A 22,390-nucleotide genomic window follows, 5' to 3' on the forward strand; every position below is an offset into this window, starting at 1 on the left:
TTTTTGAGGTCAAGAATGATTATGCCATAGATTTTTTATTTTTTATTTTCTAGCCTTATATATATATATATAATTAAAAAAAAACTAATAAAAATTTAAAAAGATTTTTTTTATCTTTCTTTGTTCGTTCTTTTATAGATTCTTTTTCTCTTTTAGCGGCATACATCATCCGTGATAACCATTGTATTTTGTCATTATTATGTACAACTAGAATATTAGTCATTATTATGTACAACTAGAATATTTCCTAGAATATTATGTACAACTAGAATATCTCCTAGAATAAGGTAAGTCTTTTGGATATATTGAGGACATTCAATCATAATCAAGCAAGGAATTGATTTCCTATATGGTATCAGACTAGGTTTTCCTTCTCCACAAAACCCTAACCTAGCCGCCACCCTAACCCTAGCCCTAGCCGGCCGCACCTCCCCTCTCCCCTTCATTCCTCTTCTTCCTCAAATTATTCCTCCTTCCTTCGTCTTCAAAGCCACCATGACTGACACAGGAGCAAAGTTTCACTCTGCCCTCTCCATAACCAATGTCAAATCTCTTCTTCCTTTCACATTGGACATTGAAAATGGTCCATATCATTCATGGGTGGCGTTATTTAAGGTGCAAGCCCGAGGGCATAACCTGATGCATCACATTATTCCCCCTACAGAGGCCACAGCTATGGCCAAAATTGATGCCCTATGGGCAGCTGATCCTGAACTCTATGATCGTTTTAATGCGGCTGTCTTACAGTGGATATATGGTACGATCTCTCCTAAATTACTTCAAGCCATATTGGTGAAGGATGACACCGCGGCGAAAGCCTGGCAGAGGTTGGAGACCATCTTTCAAGACAACAAGGGTTCCAGGGCAACCCATCTCGAGGAAGAACTTGCTGCTGTCTCTCTCGAAATTTTTTCAAGTGTGGATGCGTATTGCAACCACGTGAAAACCTTGGCGGACAGGCTGGCAGATGTGGATGCTCCGGTGGCAAATAGTCGCCTTGTCTTGCGGCTCATTAGTGGTCTTCTAGAGGCCTACTCTGGCACAGTGGATTTTGTCCAAAATCAAGACCCACTACCACCTTTTGAAAGTGTTCGATCCCGAATAAAACTGGCGGAACGTACGCTAAAAAATCGTCTCTCCAAGGAAGCCGGCGGGAATACGGCTTTTATTGCCTCTACTGGCGGTGCCCAACCAGGTAACATGGAACATGTTAACTCCAACTCTTAGAATAATTTTTCTTCAAGTTCCAATAATGGCAGGAATAATAACAACAAGAACAAGAAGAAAAATAATAATGGAAAGAACAATGGGCAAAACCGTAATAATGGCCGCGGTGGGGGTGGGCAGAACGCTGGCCGCGGCACCAACCAATGGCCAACTGGCGGCACCAGTCAGTGGCAGCCGCGCCACGTTCTTTTTTCGTATCCTCCATATGGGCAGTGGCCGACACAGTGGCCTGCTCATCCATGCCCCTACCCGACTGCCCCACGGCAGCAGTCCCGACCGGCGATGCAACCCGGTATTCTCAGGCCACGACCTCAACAGGCCTACGTGGCCTCGACAGCCCAGCCCCATATTGGCTACACTCCGACGGACATTGAGGCGGCAATGCATACTTTATTTATCGCTCCACCGGATGGGAATTTGTATATGGATACCGGTGCAACATCACATATGACCTCAGACCAAGGTACACTCTCATCTTATTTTAATTTGAGCAATAGTAATCATCGCATTGTTGTTGGTAATGGGCATGTAATTCCAATTCATGGTTTCGGGAACACTACTCTCTCACCTCCACACCCCCCTCTCACCTTAAATAATGTATTGTATGCACCCAAGCTCATTAAAAATCTTATCTCCGTCCGAAAATTTGCCATTGATAACTGGGTTTCTGTTGAATTTGACCCATTTGGTTTTTATGTGAAGGATTTCCAGGCGGGGAACAAACTAATGAGATGTAACAGTAGTGGGGACCTCTATCCACTCTCCACCGTCATCCAAGCCTCACTTTCAAAATCTCCTTCCGTCTTCACTGCTTTGTCTCCTGATTTATGGCATCGTCGTTTAGGACATCCGGGAGCCCAACCTTTACGCTCTCTTCATAGCAAGCATTTTATTGAATGTAATAGGAACAAACAGTTTTTATGTTCATCTTGTACTTTGGGGAAACAATTTAAATTACCTTTTTATGACTCGATATCTTTCACTGCTTTTCCATTTGACCTAGTTCATAGTGATCTTTGGACGTCGCCCGTAGCTAGCTCTAATAGGCATCGTTACTATGTACTATTTCTTGATGATTTTAGTAAATTTTTGTGGACTTTTCCTATCTCTAAAAAGTCTCAAGTTTACTCTCTTTTCACCTCATTCCATGCTTTTGTCAAAACTCAATTTGAAAGGTCCATTAAAAATTTCCAATGTGACAATGGGAAAGAATTTGATAACGGACCACTTCAACTATTTGCTCAAAAACATGGGATGGAATTCCGCCTCTCTTGCCTTCACACATCTCCTCAAAATGGAAAAGCCGAACGTCACATCCGATCCTTAAATAATGTAATTCGGACCTTGCTCACCCATGCCTCGATGCCCCCCTCTTTTTGGCATCATGCACTTTCTATGGCCACATACCTTTTGAAAATTCTCCCTACTAAAGTTCTAGGATACTCTTCCCCTACTCAACTCCTATACCAAAAAGATCCTATCTATTCCCATCATCGGGTTTTTGGGTGTCTATGTTTTCCTTTGTTTCCATCCACCACCATTCATAAGTTACAAGCACGGTCCACTCCTTGTGTCTTTCTTGGGTACCCTTCCGATCATAGGGGATATAAGTGTTATGCTAAGTCAATTCGGAAAATTTTCGTTGCCCATCATGTGGTCTTTGATGAACATACATTCCCATTCTCACAACTTCATACTCCGACATCTCACACGAATGAATTTTTGAACCATAATGTTAATCCATACATCATTCATCATATGCAGCGAAATTCTGGCAATACATCTCCCAACACTCTAAATCCCAACCCACCGCCACCTCTGGCTCCACCCGCGGCCACTCCTAGTCCCCAGCAGCAGCCCTCCCCGTCGCAGGACAGCCCTTCCGCTGCTCCTGTGCCGCTGCCTTCTAGCCCGCCATCACCACCTACGACCCCCTCCCCACATCAACCACACCCCATGATTACCCGATCCCGTAATGGCATTTTCAAACCCAATTTGAAATATTCCTCCAATCTTAACACCGAGACCACTACCTCCATCTCTCCATTACCCAAAAATCTCGTAAGTGCTCTCCGTGACCTAAATTGAAAGAATGCCATGATGGATGAATTTAATGCTCTAATTGAAAATAAGACATGGGAGTTAGTTCCTCGGCCTGCTAATATTAATGTGATTCAATCAATGTGGATTTTTCATCATAAAAAGAAATCTAATGGTTCTTTTGAGAGGCATAAAGCCCGTCTTGTAGGTGATGGCAGGTCTCAGTAGAAGGATGTTGACTGTGAGGAGACCTTCAGTCCGGTGGTCAAGCCGGCATCCATTCGCACTGTGCTAAGTATTGCCTTATCTTATTCTTGGCCCATCCACCAGCTCGATGTCAAGAATGCTTTTCTTCATGGCAATCTCTCTGACACTGTGTATATGCATCAACCATTGGGTTTTCGGGATCCCAATTTTCCTGATCATGTCTGCCTATTGAAGAAGTCTCTCTACAGCCGGAAACAAGCCCCTCGAGCTTGGTACCAGCGGTTTGCTGATTTTGTCGCCACCATTGGCTTCTCACACAGCAAGTCTGATCACTCATTATTCATTTATCGCATGGGTTCTGATATTGCATATATACTGCTTTATGTCGATGACATCATTCTGACAGCCTCTTCAGACGATCTCCGTAAGTCTATTATGGCACTCTTAAGTGCCGAGTTAGCTATGAAAGACCTTGGTCGACTAAGCTATTTCTTGGGTATTGCTATTACTCGTAATGCAGATGGCTTATTTTTATCACAGAAGCAGTATGCCGAAGAAATCCTGGAACGGGCAGGTATGTCACTTTGTAGCCCGTCTCTTACACCTGTTGACACGAAGCCGAAGCTAAGTGCCTCGAAAGATGCACCAATTGATGATACGACTAAGTATCGTCAGCTTGCTGGGGCTTTGCAGTACCTTACTTTCACTAGACCAGATATCTCTAATGCCGTCCAACAGGTGTGTCTCCACATGCATGACCCTCGTAATGAACATATGGCTGCTCTTAAGCGCATTCCGTGCTACATTCAAGGGTCTATCGATTTTGTGTTGCATCTCTATAAGTCTACTGTCAGCAGCTTAGTCTCCTATACAGATGCAGATTGGGGTGGCTGCCCGGATACCAGACGCTCCACCTCTAGCTATTGTGTCTTCCTCGGTGACAACTTGATTTCTTGGTCCTCAAAACGTCAGCCTACACTCTCTCGTTCTAGTGCCGAGGCCGAATACAGGGGAGTTGCTAATGTTGTCTCCAAATCCTGCTGGACCAGGAATTTACTCCTTGAGCTACATAGCCCGATCCAAAAGAAGACACTTGTTTATTATGACAATGTGCGTGCGATATACTTATCAGGTAACCCGGTACAACATCAGCGCACTAAACACATTGAAATGGACATACACTTTGTGTTATATCCCGTATTTTTATACATTGGGACATTTTAAACTAAACGCGACATGTTAAAAACAAGACTATTTTAAGGTACGAAGTAGAGACTTTAACTTCGGATTTCGTTTCAAGTCACAAGTTGCCCATACAATTTAGTTTGGTATAGAAGTATTAATGGAAAATTAGGATTAAATTAACCATGATTAGATTATTAAGTGGGTTTAAAAAAACTAAATCAGTCCATTAAACAAAGCCATGTGTGGCCGTGTATGTATGTGGAGATGGTCAATGATAATTGACTCAAATATTGAGTGGGACACATGTCCAACCCATGGACATCATATATATATATATATAAGAATGCTGATTCATTTATCACTAAACAAGCCATTTTCATCTTTACAAAGTCAAGAATACTTAGAGATAGAGAGGGAGAGTCTCGGCCATAGCTGGCCGAGAATGGAGCTGTGCAATTGATAAAAAAAAATCAGTTTCTCAAGCAATTCAACTCCCTTGAAGGTGTATAATAACGTGTAGCATTCATTGGAATAGCAAGAACAGGTGTTAAAATTCAAGAAGTGAATTTGAAGGGCTAGCCGATTGAAGGATTGAGTGACAAAGTAAGAGTTGATCATCTTTCATAGGTTTGTGGTGAGTTGAATGTTTTTGATTGTGCATGTTGGTATTGGACTATTTTTCTTAAAGTTGAAGTGGGCCGTGTGCTATAAACTTAGGTGAAATGATGCTTAATCTTCTTGTACATGTATTGGGAATGGATTGAATGTGTTGTAGTATGGATAAATAGATGAAAATCATGAAGTTGTTGTAGTTGTGTTGAAGCCGTGTAGGGGACTGATTTAGGAAAAGTTATGGACTGTTTTGTGTCATGCTTTAATTGTTGTTGTTATGGACATTGTGGTGTATTGTATGCATTATGAATATGTGAATTGAGGAGTAAAATAAATGAATTATGTTGAAGTAGGAAAACAGTCAAAACCGTGGACTGTTTTAATGATAGGGGTAGATTAGTGCGTTTTGAATGCTGATTGTTGTTATGATCGTATAGTGAAAGTGAAGTTTAATGATTCAAGTTGAAATTGAAATGGGTTGTGGGATGTTGTAAGAATTAATATGATGCTAAAACAGTTCCAATAATCGTATAAGTAATGTTGTAAACGTGTTGTTGTCGTGTAGTTGAAGTTGGAAAATTGCGAAGTGAAAATGGTAATGTTGTGTGTGCTGTTTAGCCGTGAATAGGGGGCTGTTTTAAATGATGTACGGACTGTCCAAAGTTCCCTTAAGTCATGTTTAAATAATTCCGGGTTGGTACTCGAAAGTATGACTAGCAATGTTAGCTTGTGGCACTAGTTGGTTTGAATGCGAACGAAACGTCGTCTAAATGTTAGAAAGGGATTATTAACGCTAAAATACGTATTGAATTCCCTCGTAGACTAATCGTAGCTCTTGATATCTTGATATAGGATAAGGTACTATTGGGCAGCAAGTACAAGTTATAATACGACTAAACGCTAAAGGTATGTAAAGCCTAATCCTTCTTTCTTTTGGCATGTCCTAGATGTAAGTAAGACATGATATGAGCCTTGGGGTAAACTCTACTCTCTAGTTCCAAGCATGACTTATGATTCTATTCATTCCTTAATGTTATTGTCACGAGCCTACTATATGATTGACTAACAAATGATGTATGGAAATTCCTACTCTTAAAGAATTGCATAATTAGAGTCATATTTGACTTTCAAAAGCCATATCATGTTAGATTGATACAAGTATATGAATCCTTAAACGTTCCTTGCTATGGTTTGTAATAAGATTTAGAAAGAACTGAATATTGTTATTATTCTGACACTTGAAAGCTGATCAGTTACTTATCTATTGAGTCTCCAAAGATGATTTGTATGTATGTGGTTGCTTATTATTCTGCTCGTGCTTACCGTTACATCCTTCACTGAGTCCCGGGCCAGGACACGTTTTCGTGCGCATATTTACTATATTATTCACCGAGTCCCTCACTAGAGGGCCGGGACACGTTATATATATATATATATATATATATATATATATATATATATATATATATATATATATATATATGATGATATGATGACATGATGATACGGGGATGACGGCCAGGAGGGCATATGATCATTATTCACCGAGCCCCTTACTAGAGGGCCGGGACACGTATATGTACATGTTTATAATGCTATGATTTTAATTACCGAGCCCCTCACTAGAGGGCCGGGACACGTTATATATGTTATATACAGAATGATTATTCAGCTATGATTACTAAACTCTACATTGATATCGGTATGATGTTGACACATATGAATTATGTTCAAAGGTAAGTCTTATGGGTTTCTGGTTGTTGCATTGGGTCCTACACTCTTTGTCTCCGTATGATTTTATTTACTATATTTCATGCTTTACATGCTCAGTACATATTCCGTACTGACCCCCTTTCTTCGGGGGCTGCGTTCATGCCCGCAGGTACAGACGCTCGTTTCGGAGATCCGCCAGCCTAGGATATCTATTCAGCTACTTTGGAGTGCTCCTTTGTTCCGGATACTAGCTTGCGGTATAGATCCCTTTTGTTGTATATATATGTGTTTGTTCAGGGTACGGCGGGGCCCTGTCCCGTCATATGATACTGTCATTACTCTTAGAGGTCTGTGGACATACGTGTGGGTCTGTATATAGTTGTTGTCTCGTTGTGTGGACATGACTTATGTTTGGGGCGTACCCATTTGTAGTGGCAGCCTTGTCGGCTTGCGTTGATATATATATATTTGCTGTGGGAGTTGTGTATAATGGTAGCCTTGTCGGCTTATGTAGTACTGGGATGTTCCCCTATATATGACAGCCTTGCCGGCTTATGCCCGATATAAACTGTTGAAAGTTGTAACTCCTGAGGAGACAGGTGGCTTTGATATGCATATATACGATAGTTGTAAAATAACGTCTTGCCTTTATATGTAAATAAGTTCTTGCTATGCTAGCTGTAGATGATTACAGATAATAGGTGTGTATGAGTGTCCAACTCGGGCACTAGTCACGGCCTACGGGGTTGGGTCGTGACAAAAGTGGGTCGTGACACTTTATCCGCGAAAAAGTTGCCCGTGGAGAAGTTCGTGTCCTTCATGTTCCGTCCCGATAACAGATTGCAGACATTTTTACAAAAGGGCTTCCGTGCGTATTGTTTGTGACTTTCGGGGTGTGATAACCATTGTATTTTGGCATTATTATGTACAGCTAGAATATTAGTCATTATTATGTACTGCTAGAATATTTCCTAGAATATTATGTACAGCTAGAATGTGTCCAAGAATAAGGTAAGTCTTTTGGATATATTGAGGACATTTAATCATAATCAAGCAAGGAATTTATTTCTTACAATCCGCCCCCTTTGGTTTTCTTATGGCCTCGGTTCTTTCCCAAGGGGGGGCCTTTGAACTGGGTAATTTTTTTATTTTTAGGATAATTTTTTTTAGTAGTAAAGAAGAGAGAAGGAAGACCCTTTTTGACTTGGTTGATACTAGCATATTAGGGCCTGAACTTGAGTAGTACTTTCCTGTGAGTGCTTGAGTAATGAAAAAATAGCAGACTTTCTGACACCTAGGCTCAAGATAGTGGCTTTGTATATAGCTTATTCTTATTTTGTAGTTCGTCATGATCCTATTTGTCCTAGAGTAGAATTAATCCATCTTGATTGAGACTTGTGCCATGTGTGGTGAGGATTTCTTGCATATATTCCATGTTTTTCATCATAGCCTAGAACTTGCCCTGCATGTTATTGAAGCGAAATAAAAAGTGTTGCTCTGTTTAGAAGATGATTATAGGCTTTCTTTGATAAGTCTTGTGAATTTTAGCCTTTTCAGAAATTGTGCCGCTAGTTAGCCCTTTGAGCCTGTAGCCTTTCATTAGTTAGCCGTATTTTTGCCTTGATCCTATTTGTTGAATCGCCGATTTTTGCACCCTGCTTCCTTGAGCACTGTAGCATAGACTGTGATATTAATTGATAAATCTGAAGAAAATGGATGGTCAAGTGAAAAAATGGTGACCAATGATAGCTGCAAAGTGATGAAAAGGCCCTCTTACAAAGAATGTGACATGAAAGAATGTGAGAAAAAAATTGCTTGAAAAAAAACAAATTGAATCGTTCTTGATATGATGAGAAATACTTGTGAAATAATTGATGAAGAGAGGGCTGAAAACTAAAGTGAAAAGATGAAAATAATGGGTGATGAATTCTAAAATTGCAAAGTGCTTAGGGAAGTGTAAGTCACTATTATATAGTTTTCCTACCCGTCCCCTAGCCAACATTACAACCCGTTGAAGTCCTATTTGATTCTATGCAAGCACACTTAATTAGTAGAGATGTACATAATGGGCAAGCCTATGATTCTTTGTGCATACATGTGAATTTCTTTGTGAGTGCGAGAGTTGTGCTTTGATGCTAAGTCCGTAATTTACATTCATTCCTTGATTTGAGTGTGTGGACTATTTCTTCTTGTGAGGGCACTTGTTTCATGATAGATAGGTGATGTTATTAGCTTCTTTGACAGAGTAGGTGAGCGAACTTAAATTTGATGAGTTAGAGTCCGTCCTTGATGTTAGAAGTTTGTTGTTTCCTTGAGTTGGATTGCATATCTTGCATGATGATCAGGAAGTGTATAGTTGATGGTTTGAGTTGCTATGAGGCCTAATTGTTTGTATCAACCAAAGTGGTGGTGTTCCTAGGCTTGATTTATTGAGAGTGATTTTAATGCTTACTCGAGGACGAGCAAGAGTTTAAGTGTGGGGTGGTGATGTTAGGCCAAATTTGCATATATTTAGCCATTGTTGCCTCACATATTAGTACTTTTGATTGTCTTTTGAATATTAATTATATTGATTTGTGCTTAATATTATATTTTATTGTGTAGGAATAAAAAGAAGGCAAGAAGAGACATGAATTAATGAGCAATGATTGACATATCATGGATTGATGATTGATGAGGCAAAACAATTTACAACAATTGAAGAAGGAACAACAAATAACGTGACAAAGGGGAGCAGCTAAGGAAAATTAACTGAAGCTTACACCTAACACCCACCGAAAAAAGGAAACAAAATTTAAAGGAGCAAAACAGACGCGTTGCTGGCGGTGCGGTTAACGCGAGAACTTAGTCATGTTCCCAGGCACGAGAACTTGTTATTTTAATTATTCTTATTCTTCAACGTTTCTCAAGGGAGTAGCCAATCCTAGGACTTGCCCATTTACTTTGTTTGAAACTCGGAAGAGGAAGAACGGGGTTGGGATAGAATAATTAACATGAATTTGGGGCGTTAACCCACATCTAATGAAAATTGACCTAGGAATAGGCGATACCACTTGTAGCCATATTCGGGTGTTCATAATGCTCTTAATTGCTTGAGGGATCTTCAATTGGGTAGTCTAGTTAATCTTCGGGAGAAGTTAATTTAGAGTCATTATCCGAGGCTAAATAACATAAACTTGCTATTATTTATAATTCGTGAAATATATTGGATCGTTACTTGAGAAGTAGTTTCCTTTATTCCATTCTTGTGGCCATTGATCAATTTACTTGCTTTCTAGATTAGAATTTATATTTCTGTATTTTATCAAAACCTTATCAAAACCCACCATTGATGCGTTCGGTCTAGCTATTGCTAGTGATATTTCCTAATCTGCTTAAATTGCCTACATATTGTTCTCTGTGGGATTCGACCGCAAACTTGTTGGGTTACTATATTTGACAACGTCCGCGTTATGCCATTAAAAGGTATAATTTGAGCGTATCAATTACGAACATCAATGAAACTTAATCCCTTCAATTTGCTCAACCTCTAATTTTCACAATACTTAACATTTATTAAGCATGGTTTTGAGCACTTAAAACTCAAGGACAATATTGTCCTCAAAGCTTTGGTCGACTAACTTACAACAAAGCCTAACGTAAAAAATAAATAAATTATGGGATGTAACATACCACTCACTCTGGAACAGACCTCGGATCATGAGTTCACACAATAGGTCACATCCTCACCCCCTGTCAAATGTGCCTTAGACATATCACAAGATAGGACACATCCTCTCCCTCTATCAGATTGGCATTATGTGTATATATAGTATGTATGTGTGTGTGTGTGTGTATATATTGTGTGTGTGTATACATATGTGTATATATATATATATATATATTGTATACAAGATGAGTGTTATACCTTGTAGTTTTGTACGTTGAAAATTCGTTAGATGCTAGTTGCTCAATTGCAAACACTGGAGTTATTTTCTAGGACATATGAAATTATATGCGCCTATTTTATGGTTCTGAGAGTTTAAGTGCATGTAATAAGTCATGCAAGGATTGGAGGATAGGTGAATTAAGAAGATTAAGTTTGTTGGAACATTGGAGAAAGGATGGGCAAGGTTTCGTACGATAATCTTAGTCTAACTTGAGAAAGGAATGCCCCCTAGTATATCAGGAGTTTGGAGGTGAACAAAGGCCTAAATTGAAGTTCAGAAAGTCTAGTTTCCAATGCAATAAACCACGCATCGATCCGACATTGGAATCAAACATTATGAATATTTTAAGATGGACTGCCAGAGCAGGGATTAACCCTGCGCGAACGCGCATGGGGGTGGCACGAACGGACAAGGAAGCAACTGGGCAACTCTGCGCGAATGCGCAGAGAAAAAATTAGGTCGGTGCAAACCGACTCTAAAACAATATAAAAAGGGCGTTCCCCTCAAAAATATCCCAAACCATCTGGAACCTTCTCCCAATTTCCACCCACAAAATGTTACCCCAAATCAAGTGAAATCTCAGGATTTAGGATCGGACAACGTACAGTTATGATTATAATATCACATTGCTGTGAATCTTGGCTTGAAATCATGGTGAATATTGAAGATAGTGCGGTTCTAGTGGGAACAAGTTATGAATCTCTCCTTATTGATATTGATTTATGCTTATTTACGGAGATAGAGCTATTAAATGGTCATACAATGAATTAGTTGGTTGAGAAAACGGATAAACATCGTGTGGGATGTTTTATGGAATATTTTGGTATTGATGATGATGTTGTTGATTGAAGTGGTATTGTTGCTATTGTGATTTCGGGCTAGGGATATAAACGGGGAAAATGCTGCCGAATTTTTGCAGATTCTAAAAGGATTGAATTTGAAGGCATAAGATAAGCATATGATGATAAGCCTAATAATAGTATGAATTCTCTTGAATGTAGATTAACGAGCTTGGGAGGAGAAGCGTTAAGTAGTAAGGAGACCAAAAAGGTATTTTAAGGCTAATCCCTTTCTTTCTAAAGGCATGATTCCCTCTTTGTGAACCCATACATGTTTTCCATAACATCCTATTCCCAAAAACTAGAAGTTCATGATTCTTAGAGTTCTTATGATGTTAAAGATAAATATGTTCCATAATGACAATGATAATGATGTTGATTCTATTTCTAGAGATTTTAAAGCTTATGATTTTGATGTTATTGTGCGATTATTGAGCTTATTTCATGATTTTCTTGATTTCATTCATTGTTGTTGATCTCACCTCATGATAATTGTTCCTTCAAGGTGAGATATAGTAATGATGATTATTCCATAATATAAATTAGAGGTTACCGACATTATGTCACTCCGATAGTGTAGAAACGTTTCATTGGGCTCTCATGCATGCTATATGTATTTATATATGTTATTTTTATAACATCGTGCCTATATGGCCAGGCAGTATAACACCACGCCACTCTATAGGCGGCCGGGTAGACACGCCACTACAGTGGGCAGCTTATGATATCATCCCGAACGCGGGATGCTCCAATTACTTTGGAGCATCAATTTATTGGTATTACTCTTTTGTATATAGACTTGGGCGTGGCAGAGTCCTTCCCTATCTTTATGGATTCTTGTATTCTATGTCGAGGCTCGTAGACAGATGTGTATATCCAAATGTCCCATACCGTTATCAGTTCATATTGTTGTATAATATTTTGGCAGACTTGTTGGCTTATGTTTATGGGCATAGTTGTTGATGATTATATAGAGATGTGCCATTATCTTATGATATATGCCCTTACAGAGTATGATGTGTAACGACCCATTTGGTCATTATACTGTTTTGACCCGTTGACTTTTCCCCAAGTCTCGTTAATATGATGTATGACTTAATAAAGTCATTGGGTTGGGTTCTGCAAGGTTCGAGTGTAGATTGAGTAACTCACGGAGAAACTAGTTAAGATGATGAGTTAGAGTTGACCAAAGTCAACGTTGGGTTAGGATGACCCTGTGTCTATGTTTTGAAAGTTTCAACAAGTTAATGTGATGATTTTTAACTTGTTCACAAGTCTTGGTGAGGTACCAAAGAGTTTCAGATGCATTTGGGTTTTGTCGCGCTCGTATTCAGTGTTTTCATAAGAGGTCTGTGGATAGAAACTACTCCAGATTGAGCATCCGACCTTTGTTTTAAGTGAGGTCTGAACCATTAGATTCGTATCAAAATTACGAAGCTATAGGAAAATGAATAGACACGTTTGGCCTACGTATGAGGGAGTTATGACCATTTTAGCGCCAATTTGTCCAACAAGACCGCTATAGAGGACAAGAAGCCGCTATAGCGGTACCGCTGCAGCGGTCTGGTGACCGCCGCAGTGGTCTGGTGACCGCCGCAATGGCCAACGGGGTCAGAATCTCTTATTTTAATTCCCCAACCTCGAACCCTTAACCCCAAGACCCCAAATTCAGTTTTCAAGAGAGAAAGAGGCAAAATTCATTCCATTCATTGGTGAAAAAGTCTTGGAGGGTAATTTCCCATATTTTTTGTTCTTTTTTCCTTTCTTCTTCAAGTTCATTGATTATTTTAAGAGGTCCATCAATGGTGGGTGAAAATACTAGAACCTTGGAATTAGTAAACCCTAAAACAATTAGTGCGTTGTTGATTTTATTGTTGATTAATCACATAGGAGTATAGATTATCACTTTCTAGGTAGAGAATTTGATTTCTTACGGTTGGAATTGCATGTTGAGGCTTAGGGTTTTAATAAAAATAGAATCTTTGTCCTAAAATATGTTTTAAGGGTAAAAGTGATTAGAAACCCACGAATTGAAGGTTAATGATTGTAGAGATATAAGTTATGATTAATTCACCATTGAAGGATGGTTTCATCCAATTGAAAAGGGTAGAAGTAAGTGGGTCTTCTTCCACAAATTGTTGTTCTTGTTCAAATACGTGGTTTGTTGCTTACTTAGCATCATAAAGTTAGACTTTGACTATTATGAGGAGCTTCGGATATAGAAGACTCGTGTGGAGTAGTTCGTGGCTCTTGTTCTGCATTCGAGGTAGGTTATGACTTAATTTAGTTAGACTTTGATTAGCGAAACGTATGTATTGTATAGAATTGACGGGAGAAAGCATGATTAGGTCTTCGAACATGGTGTTTTGGTTGGATATTAGCTAGGTTGGTATGACTTCTGATTTTTTGGGCTCGTCGCCGTTACTTTTTGTACTGAAACATGAGGTGTTGTTGTATTCATACTGTGGCGATTCAGGATGGATTGCTAGTTAGTTGATTGTGGCTTGTTGCCCTATTATTATGATTAGACTTATTGCCAAAATTATCGTGTTGTGCTCAGTTCTTTCTTATTGTGACATATATTATCAGAGAAAGGAAGGATAATGAGTTTAGGCTTGAATTGTGATTTAAACTTATGACAGTACGTAGATGAAAACTTCATGTATGATTGCTATTGATGATAATATATAGAAAAGTGGAGCTTCTTGCTGATAGAAGATTTAGTTGCGAGGTGTACTTGCTACATATGGAAGTAAAGAAGGACATAGACTGTTGCTTTATTGGCTTGTATTGATTTAGCACGTTTACACTCATTTATGCATGCATACACTCATGCATGATGGAAATGGTTTGGAAGACTTGTGGTATGATGCCTTGTGTTTGACATTGATATTGTTGATTGTTCATAGTCCATACATACTAATGAACTGAAATACATTGAGACATACATTGTGATGTGAAATTGTGCAGAAGGTAATATAATCTTCTTGATGAACTTGTGATACAAATTGATGACAATTGTGGTGAGAAGCTAATATGATCTTCTCAATCAAAATAATATACTACTTGATAATTTCTCATTAAGAGGGATGTAACAGTGTTTCTTGTATAATGGAGTGGCTCCGGGTCCGAGGCTCTTTCCGGAATGGAGGGTGTATAAGCTCAAGTCCGAGGTAAATTTCGGGCAGAGCGCAATAAGTGACTCGGGTCCGAGGAGTGTCCCGGAATGAGTAATACATGATGCGGTTTCATGACCGAGGTTCTTTTTGAGGCGGACGATTTATGGCTCGGGTCCGAGGAGTGTTCCGGAATGAGTGATACATGATGTGGATTCGTGACCGAGGTTCTTTTTCGGGCGGAGGATTTATGGCTCGGGTCCAAGGAGGGTTTCGGAAGGAGTGGTACATCGACACCATAGGTCTCCTGCAGGTCATGACTACTGAGCTATGACATCAGTAGCATGTGTGTACAGTGTGTATTTGGCCAGGGCATTGCATTGCACGTCATCATATTTTGCATTGCACATCATTATATTTTATTCTTCATTATTATATGCTCGTTTGTTTTTGACTTTGGTATGGATGCTGAATGCCTATTGTGATATAAATATGACCATTGACTGAGTTAAATTGTGGATTAGTGACACTACATAGGGAAGGAACTTGGACTTGTGATTATCAGATGAGATTATTGAGACTAGACAGACTTGTGGTTTAGAAGCTTCATCTTAGGCTGTGACTCTGTTATGGGATATTTTGTGACTTGAATTTGAGCATTAAGTGCCTATTTGTTTATCTTGTTGATTTTATATTTATATACGTGAACTAATCTTAGGCGGCCTACGATGCTTACCGGTACATAGTGTTTGTACTGATACTACCTTGCTGCACCCTTTTTGAGTGCAGATTGTGTTCCAGAAATTTCATCTAGATTACATATCTAGCTTGAAGCTAGTGTGCTCGATCAGATCCGAGGGTGAGCTTCTATCCATGCCATGCCACCTGAAGATCTCTCTTTCCAGATGTCAATTTTTATTCCAGACATTATTTGTTATTATAGTTGGATATACTTCATTCTTTAGACATTGTTAGTTAGAGTCCTTGTACGATGACTTTCAGATATGGGGGGTGTAATAGTTAAGACTTCCACACTTACATTACCTATTAATTATGAGCTGTTTATTTATTTATTTATTTATTCATTCACATGATTATTGATTGTTTAAGTATAAATGATTAAAGAAGTTATAATTGGCTAATGATTAATGGGTTAACGGATAAGGGTTTGCCTACTAGTGATAATAAGGTAGGTGCCCGGACGATCGGAAATTAGGGTCGTGACAGTTGGTATCAGAGCTTTAGGTTCATGAATTTCGTTATACAAGGATATGTCTTGTGAAGTCTTGCGGATTGGTACGAAGAGCTCCATACCTATCTGTGAGAGGCTATAGAACATTTAGGAAACTTCCACTTCTTTCATTCTTTCGTGCTACTTCATTCAAATTGGTATCTAGACGATTCCAATTGGTATCTGTACTTCCTTGACTTATTCTTCCCCGAATGGTGAAAACCCCTCTGCTAAACTCTTATGCGAGTGATTTATGTTATGGCATGGCCCGATATGGTACTAAATGCGTCTTCCTGATTCGGACGCATGATCCAAGTTCAGTTTCCAGTTGTATCTTGAAGTTTAGTTGTATGGGTTATAATTTAGACCCGTTTATTATGTTTGCATAATCTTGTAGAGAAGAAGAACATTGGATAGATTAATTGCCACTATTAGGAAGGGAATAATTGGTATCTGACTGTCCCGGTTGTTATAGAAACCTTGACCACCTTAGCCGGTAACACCTCTCCGAGAGTAGAATGAGCTAATAGAAACTCAGATGTAGAAGTCCAAGAACTGAAAACTTGGCTTGTTTGGTTGTATTGAGTCTATTTGGGGGGTGACGCAGAAAATTAGACCTCCGTTGGGAATTCCAAGGCCATGGGTGAGGTGGTATGGTTTTTTTATGTCTATGCGCATGTTTGTTTATGTTTGTGAAGCCTCGGATGAAACGATGGATGATAGAGTGAAAAAACAAATTACGAGCTACTGCCTCGGTAGTACCGCTGTGGCGGCGGTACCGCCGCAGCGGTGAGGCCCTCGCTGCCAGCGGTCGATAATTGTTCAATGTGTCCCTTGTGGTGGGCCATGTCCCTCTATGTCGACGTCGCTATAGCGAAACTTGGACCGCCATAGCTAGGTTCCGTTTTTCTTTAGCGTCCACTATAGCTGGCATTTGGCCTCCGTAGGAAGACCGCTGCAGCGGTGGTTTGACCGCCGCAGCAGTCGACGGGAAATAATAGGCCATGTTTTAATTTGAATTAGTTTCTTCTGGGGGTGAGTTCCCTTGCCTCATTTTACGATTATCTATCATCTTAGGCTTGAATTATTGGTGCAAATGTATGGGGACTAGTTGGGAAAGATGAGTTTCTACCTTAGCATTGAGAATTGAATAATAGGCTTTAAATATTAGTTTAATTGGTGAGTCTTGCCTATAGTAAGATGGTATTTAATGGAGCAGAAAATAATAAGCTTGAATCTCTAATCTAGACTAAGATTGATTAAGGATAAAAAGAGGGATCATTCGAAACAAGAGCTAATAATTTGAGAGTTATGTTGAGGTTGTACAATGTGAAGTCGACTCGAGGGTTATGTATGAATTGGTAAGTTCTAGTATGTCATAGGCTAAAGGGGACGTTTAGTTGGACAAGAGAAATGAAGACTTTAGTGGTGATTGTGTTACTTATGGTTGGTGAGAGATGATATTACTTATTGTATTATATTTTCATAATTACCTATGTGGTTGTTGAGCTTGAATATATATTTGTTGGTTGGTGTTCCCGAGTTATACGACATCTTGCTAAGGTAAGGCTTAATTTCGAGATCTCTGAGTTAAATTCCGTCATTTTAAAGTAGTTATGATATTAGTTAAATCAGTTGTCTAAGTCAGAAAAGGGTTAAGCATGAACTTAGTGAAGCAGGTGTCTGAGTCCCGGTTTGTTGAGATAGATATGAGGAATAATTAATAAATTGACGGTAGTTGAGATTTGTATTAGAGTTGATATATTGTTGTGACTTCTCGATAAATAGTAAATTCATAATGTGAGAAATATAGGGATGTTAAATAGTTCCGATAGGACGGGATGTTAGGAAGTGTGTCCTAATAATGTAGTCTCGAGAAAAAAAGGTAAATGTGTTGGCGGAACAGACAAGGCTGTTGGGTTTCATGTGGTCCTTTGTAGTATTAGGTAAGTGATAGAAATAAAGAGGTTCAGGTAAGTCCGTGATAAACTGTTACTTGGCTTGAATGATTGATAGGAAAGAGGTTGACATAGTAGTATTAAACAAAGCGTGTTGAGATATGAAATCTTAGTTTACTGATCTAAGGAAGATTTGCTGATTGAATTGGTATTCACAAGGGTCTAGAGAAGTTATAATCATTAGAGGAATAAGTTGGGATTAGTATGACCAATTTCGATATATTAGATGACGCATATGTGTTATAGCAATTCATGTGGTAGGTTTGAGTACATAAATATGGAAATTGGGTCTTTGAGCTAAATTTAGAAATAAGCTTTGACTGATAAGATAAATGAATAGTGGTTAGGGCGCACTTAGTGCCGTAGAGGCTTCCGTGGGGTTATGATGCACGTCCTTGGGTTAACGTCAACCTTTGTACTCCCTTTCTTCGTTCGAGGATGAACGATGGGCAAATTGATATCTAATATAATGACCCCTTTGGTCGTTATAGTATTTTGATCCGTTGAATTTTCCCCAAGACTCGTTAGTATGATATATGACTTAATAAAGTCATTGGGTTGGGTTCCGCAAGGTTCGAGTGTAGATTGAGTCATTCATGGAGAAACTAGTTAAGTTGAAGAGTTAGAGTTGATCACGGTCAACGTCAGGTTAGGATGACCCTGTGTCTATAATTTGGAAGTTCCAACATGTAAATATAATGATTTTGAACTTGTTCACAAGTTTTGGTGAGGTTCCAAAGAGTTTCAGAAGCATTTGGGTTTTGTCGCGCTCTTATTCGGTGTTTTCACCGGAGGTCTGTGGATAGAAACTGCTCTAGATTGAGCATCCAATCTTTGTTTTGAGTAAGGTCTGAACCATTAGATCCGTATTGAAATTACGAAGCTATACGAAAATGAATCGATGTGTTTGGCCTCCATATGAGGGAGTTATGACCATTTTAGTATGGACCTGTCCAGCAGGACCGCTATAGCGACCAAGAGGCAGCTGTAGCGGTACCGCTGCAACGGTCTGGTGACCGCGCGGCCAACGGGGCCAGAATCTCTTATTTTAATTCCCCAACCTCGAACCCTTAACCCCAAGACCCCAAATTCAGTTTTCAAGAGAGAAAGAGGCAAATTTCATTCCATTCATTAGTGAAAACGTCTTGGAGGGTAAGTTCCCATCTTTTTTGTTCCTTTTTCCTTTCTTCTTCAAGTTCCATGATTATTTTAAGAGGTCCATCAATGGTGGGTGAAAATACTAGAACCCTGGAATTAGTAAACCCTTAAACAATTAGTGGGTTGTTGATTTTATTGTTGATTAATCACTTAGGAGAATAGATTATCACTTTCTAGGAAGAGAATTTCATTTCTTATGGTTGGAATTGCATGTTGAGGCTTAGGGTTCTAATAAAAATAGAATCTTTGTCCTAAAATATGTTTTAAGGGTAAAAGTGATTAGAAACCCACGAATTGAAGGTTAATGATTGTAGAGATATAGGTTATGATTAATTCACCATTGAAGGATGGTTTCATCCAATTGAAAAGGGTAGAAGTAAGTGGGTCTTCTTCCCCAAATTGTTGTTCTTGTTCAAGTACATGGTTTGTTGCTTACTTAGCATCATAGTGTTAGACTTTGACCGTTATGAGGCACTTCGGATATAGTAGACTCGTGTGGAGTAGTTCGTGGCTCCTGTTCTGCATTCGAGGTAGGTTATGACTTACTTTAGTTAGACTTTGATTAGCGAAACGTATGTATTGTATAGAATTGACGGGAGAAAGCATGATTAGGTCTTCAGACATGGTGTTTTGGTTGGATATTAGCTAGGTTGGTATAACTTCTGATTTTGTGGGCTCGTTGCCGTTACTTTATGTACTAAAACATGAGGTGTAGTTATATTCATACTGTGGCGATTCGGGATGGGTTTATATTCAGTTGCTTGTTGTTGATTATGGCTTATTTCCCTATTATTGTGATTAGACTTATTGCCTAAATTGTCGTCTTGTACTCAGTTCTCTCTTATTGTGACATATATTATTAGAGAAAGGAAGGATAATGAGTTTAGGCTTGAATTGTGATATAAACTTATGACAGTACGTAGATGAAAACTTGATTTATGATTGCTGTTGATGATAATATATGGAAAAGTGGAGCTTCTTGGTGATACATGACTTAGTTGTGAGGCGTACTTGCTACATGTGGAAGTGAAGGGGGACATAGACTATTATGTTGGTTGAGATGATTGTATGGTCTATTTCATGGCTGAGTTGATCCAAGTCTTGATGTGACTTGTGGCTTTGTGACTTGTACCTTCACTGTTGCTTTATTGGCTTGTATTGATTTTCCACGTTTACACTCATTTATGCATTCATACACTCATGTATGATTGAAATGGTTTTCAAGACTTGTGGCATGATGCCTTGTGTTTGACATTGATATTGTTGATTGTTCATAGTCCATACATACTAATGAACTGAAATACATTAAGACATACATTGTTATGTGAAATTGTGCAGAAGCTAATATAATCTTCTTGATGAACTTGTGATACAAATTGATGGCAATTGTGGTGAGAAGCTAATATGATCTTCTCGATGAAAGATGTAACAGTGTGTCTTGTATAATCGAGTGGCTCCGGGTCCGAGGCTCTTTCCGGAACGGAGGGTTTATAAGCTCGAGTTCGAGGTAAATTTCGGGCGGAGGGTAATAAGTGACTCAGGTCCGAGGAGTGTTCCAGAACGAGTGATACATGATATGGATACGTGACTGAGGTTCTTTTCAGGGCGGAGTATTTGTGGCTCGGGTCTGAGGAGTGTTCCGGAACCTGTGGTACATGGGCACCATGGGTCCCCTGTAGGTCATGACTATTGAGCTATGACATCTGTAGCATGTGTGTACAGTGTGTATTTGGCCATGGCATTGCATTACATTGCATTGTACGTCATCATATTTTGCATTACACATTATTATATTTTATTCTTCATTATTATATGCTCGTTTGTTTCTGACTTTGGTATGGAAGCTGAATGTCTATTGTGATATAAATATGACCAGAGTTAAATTGTGGATTAGTGACTCTACATAGGGAAGGAACATGGACTTGTGATTATCGGATGAGATTATTGAGACTAGATAGACTTGTGGTTTAGAAGCTTTATCTTAGGCTGTGACTCTGTTATGGGATATTCTGTGACTTGAATTTGAGCATTAAGTGCCTATCTGTTTATCTTGTTGATTTTATACTTATATGCGTGAACTAATCTTAGTCGGCCTATGATGCTTACCGGTACATAGTGTTTGTACGGATACTGCCTTGATGCACCCTTTTTGAGTGCAGATTATGTTCAAAAGATTTCATCCTGATTACATCTCTAGCTTGAAGCTAGTGTGCTCGATCAGATCTGAGGGTGAGCTTCTATCCATACCACGCCACCTGAAGATATTTCTTTCCAGATGTCTATTTTTATTCCAGACATTATTTGTTATTATATATGGGATATACTTCATTATTTAGACATTGTTAGTTAGAGTCCTTGTACGATGACTTTCAGATCTTGCGGGTGTAATAGTTAAGACTTCCGCACTTACACTACCTATTAATTATGAATTGTTTATTTATTTATTCATTCACATGATCATTGATTGTTTAAGTATAAATGATTAAAGAAGTTAAAATTGGCTAACGGATAAGGGTTGGCCTACTAGTGATAATAAGATAGGTGCCCGCACGATCGGTAATCAGGTTCGTAACATGATGCCTATCAGCTATCTATGTGGTCCACCTAGAAATGATTATGAGATGTATGATCAGAGGTGCTTGGTAAGTTAGCGTTGGGTGCCCGTCATGGCCCTCCGGTTGGGTTGTGACAAAAGTGGTATCAGAGCAGTTCGTCCTACGGTGTGTCTATGAGCCGTGTCCAGTAAAGTCTTGTTTATGGGTGTGAAGCGCGCCACACTTATAAAGAAGAGGTTGCAGGGCATTTAGGAATGATTGACCTTTATTTCATATCTTTGATCGTGCGATAGAGCTATGTTATCAAGATTCCCTTTTCCTAATCGTGTGTTATGATTTCAGCGCTGCCTGTGAAGAGGAAAGCTACAGCAGCCCAAAATGGCAAGACAGTAACGGGAAGGCGGACGGAATGGGAGCCACCAGCAGATATAGACGTGGGTGAGTCCTATAATGACGTTCCATCTCGGACCTCTCATACTCCACCTATTTCAGAGGAGCATGAAGGGGCCTCCGCTCTAGCTCTAATATCTCCAATTCCTCTACCAGATGCCTCAGGCCAGCAGATTAGAGAGGCCATTCAGTTGCTGACCCAGTTAGTTGCCGGTCAGGCTCAGCGATAG

General features: G+C 39.3%; 2 protein-coding genes across 2 annotated transcripts; both read left to right on the plus strand.

The window, feature by feature from the left end:
* The first annotated feature begins 495 nt into the window (after positions 1-495).
* Positions 496-1,227, plus strand: LOC132612864 (uncharacterized). Its single transcript, XM_060326942.1, has one exon. It carries the CDS (start codon positions 496-498, stop codon positions 1,225-1,227), a length of 732 nt encoding a protein of 243 aa, XP_060182925.1.
* A 2,251-nt stretch (positions 1,228-3,478) lies between these two features.
* Positions 3,479-22,390, plus strand: LOC132612865 (uncharacterized mitochondrial protein AtMg00810-like). Its single transcript, XM_060326944.1, has 3 exons — positions 3,479-3,508; positions 3,598-4,606; positions 22,263-22,390. The coding sequence occupies exons 1-3, from the start codon at positions 3,479-3,481 to the stop codon at positions 22,388-22,390; spliced, it is 1,167 nt and encodes a 388-aa protein (XP_060182927.1).

This window comes from Lycium barbarum, chromosome 10, assembly GCF_019175385.1.
Source record: "Lycium barbarum isolate Lr01 chromosome 10, ASM1917538v2, whole genome shotgun sequence".
NCBI lineage: Eukaryota > Viridiplantae > Streptophyta > Magnoliopsida > Solanales > Solanaceae > Lycium > Lycium barbarum.

Bases quoted from the DNA above. Each gene is read 5' to 3' on its own strand.
- LOC132612865 (XM_060326944.1), top strand. From the start codon at position 3,479: ATGGCAGGTCTCAGTAGAAGGATGTTGACT. The intron at 3,509-3,597 runs GTGAGGAGACCT...CCCATCCACCAG, and splicing joins TCAGTAGAAGGATGTTGACT to CTCGATGTCAAGAATGCTTT. The intron at 4,607-22,262 runs GTAACCCGGTAC...CACCTATTTCAG, and splicing joins GCGTGCGATATACTTATCAG to AGGAGCATGAAGGGGCCTCC.
- LOC132612864 (XM_060326942.1), top strand. From the start codon at position 496: ATGACTGACACAGGAGCAAAGTTTCACTCTGCCCTCTCCATAACCAAT.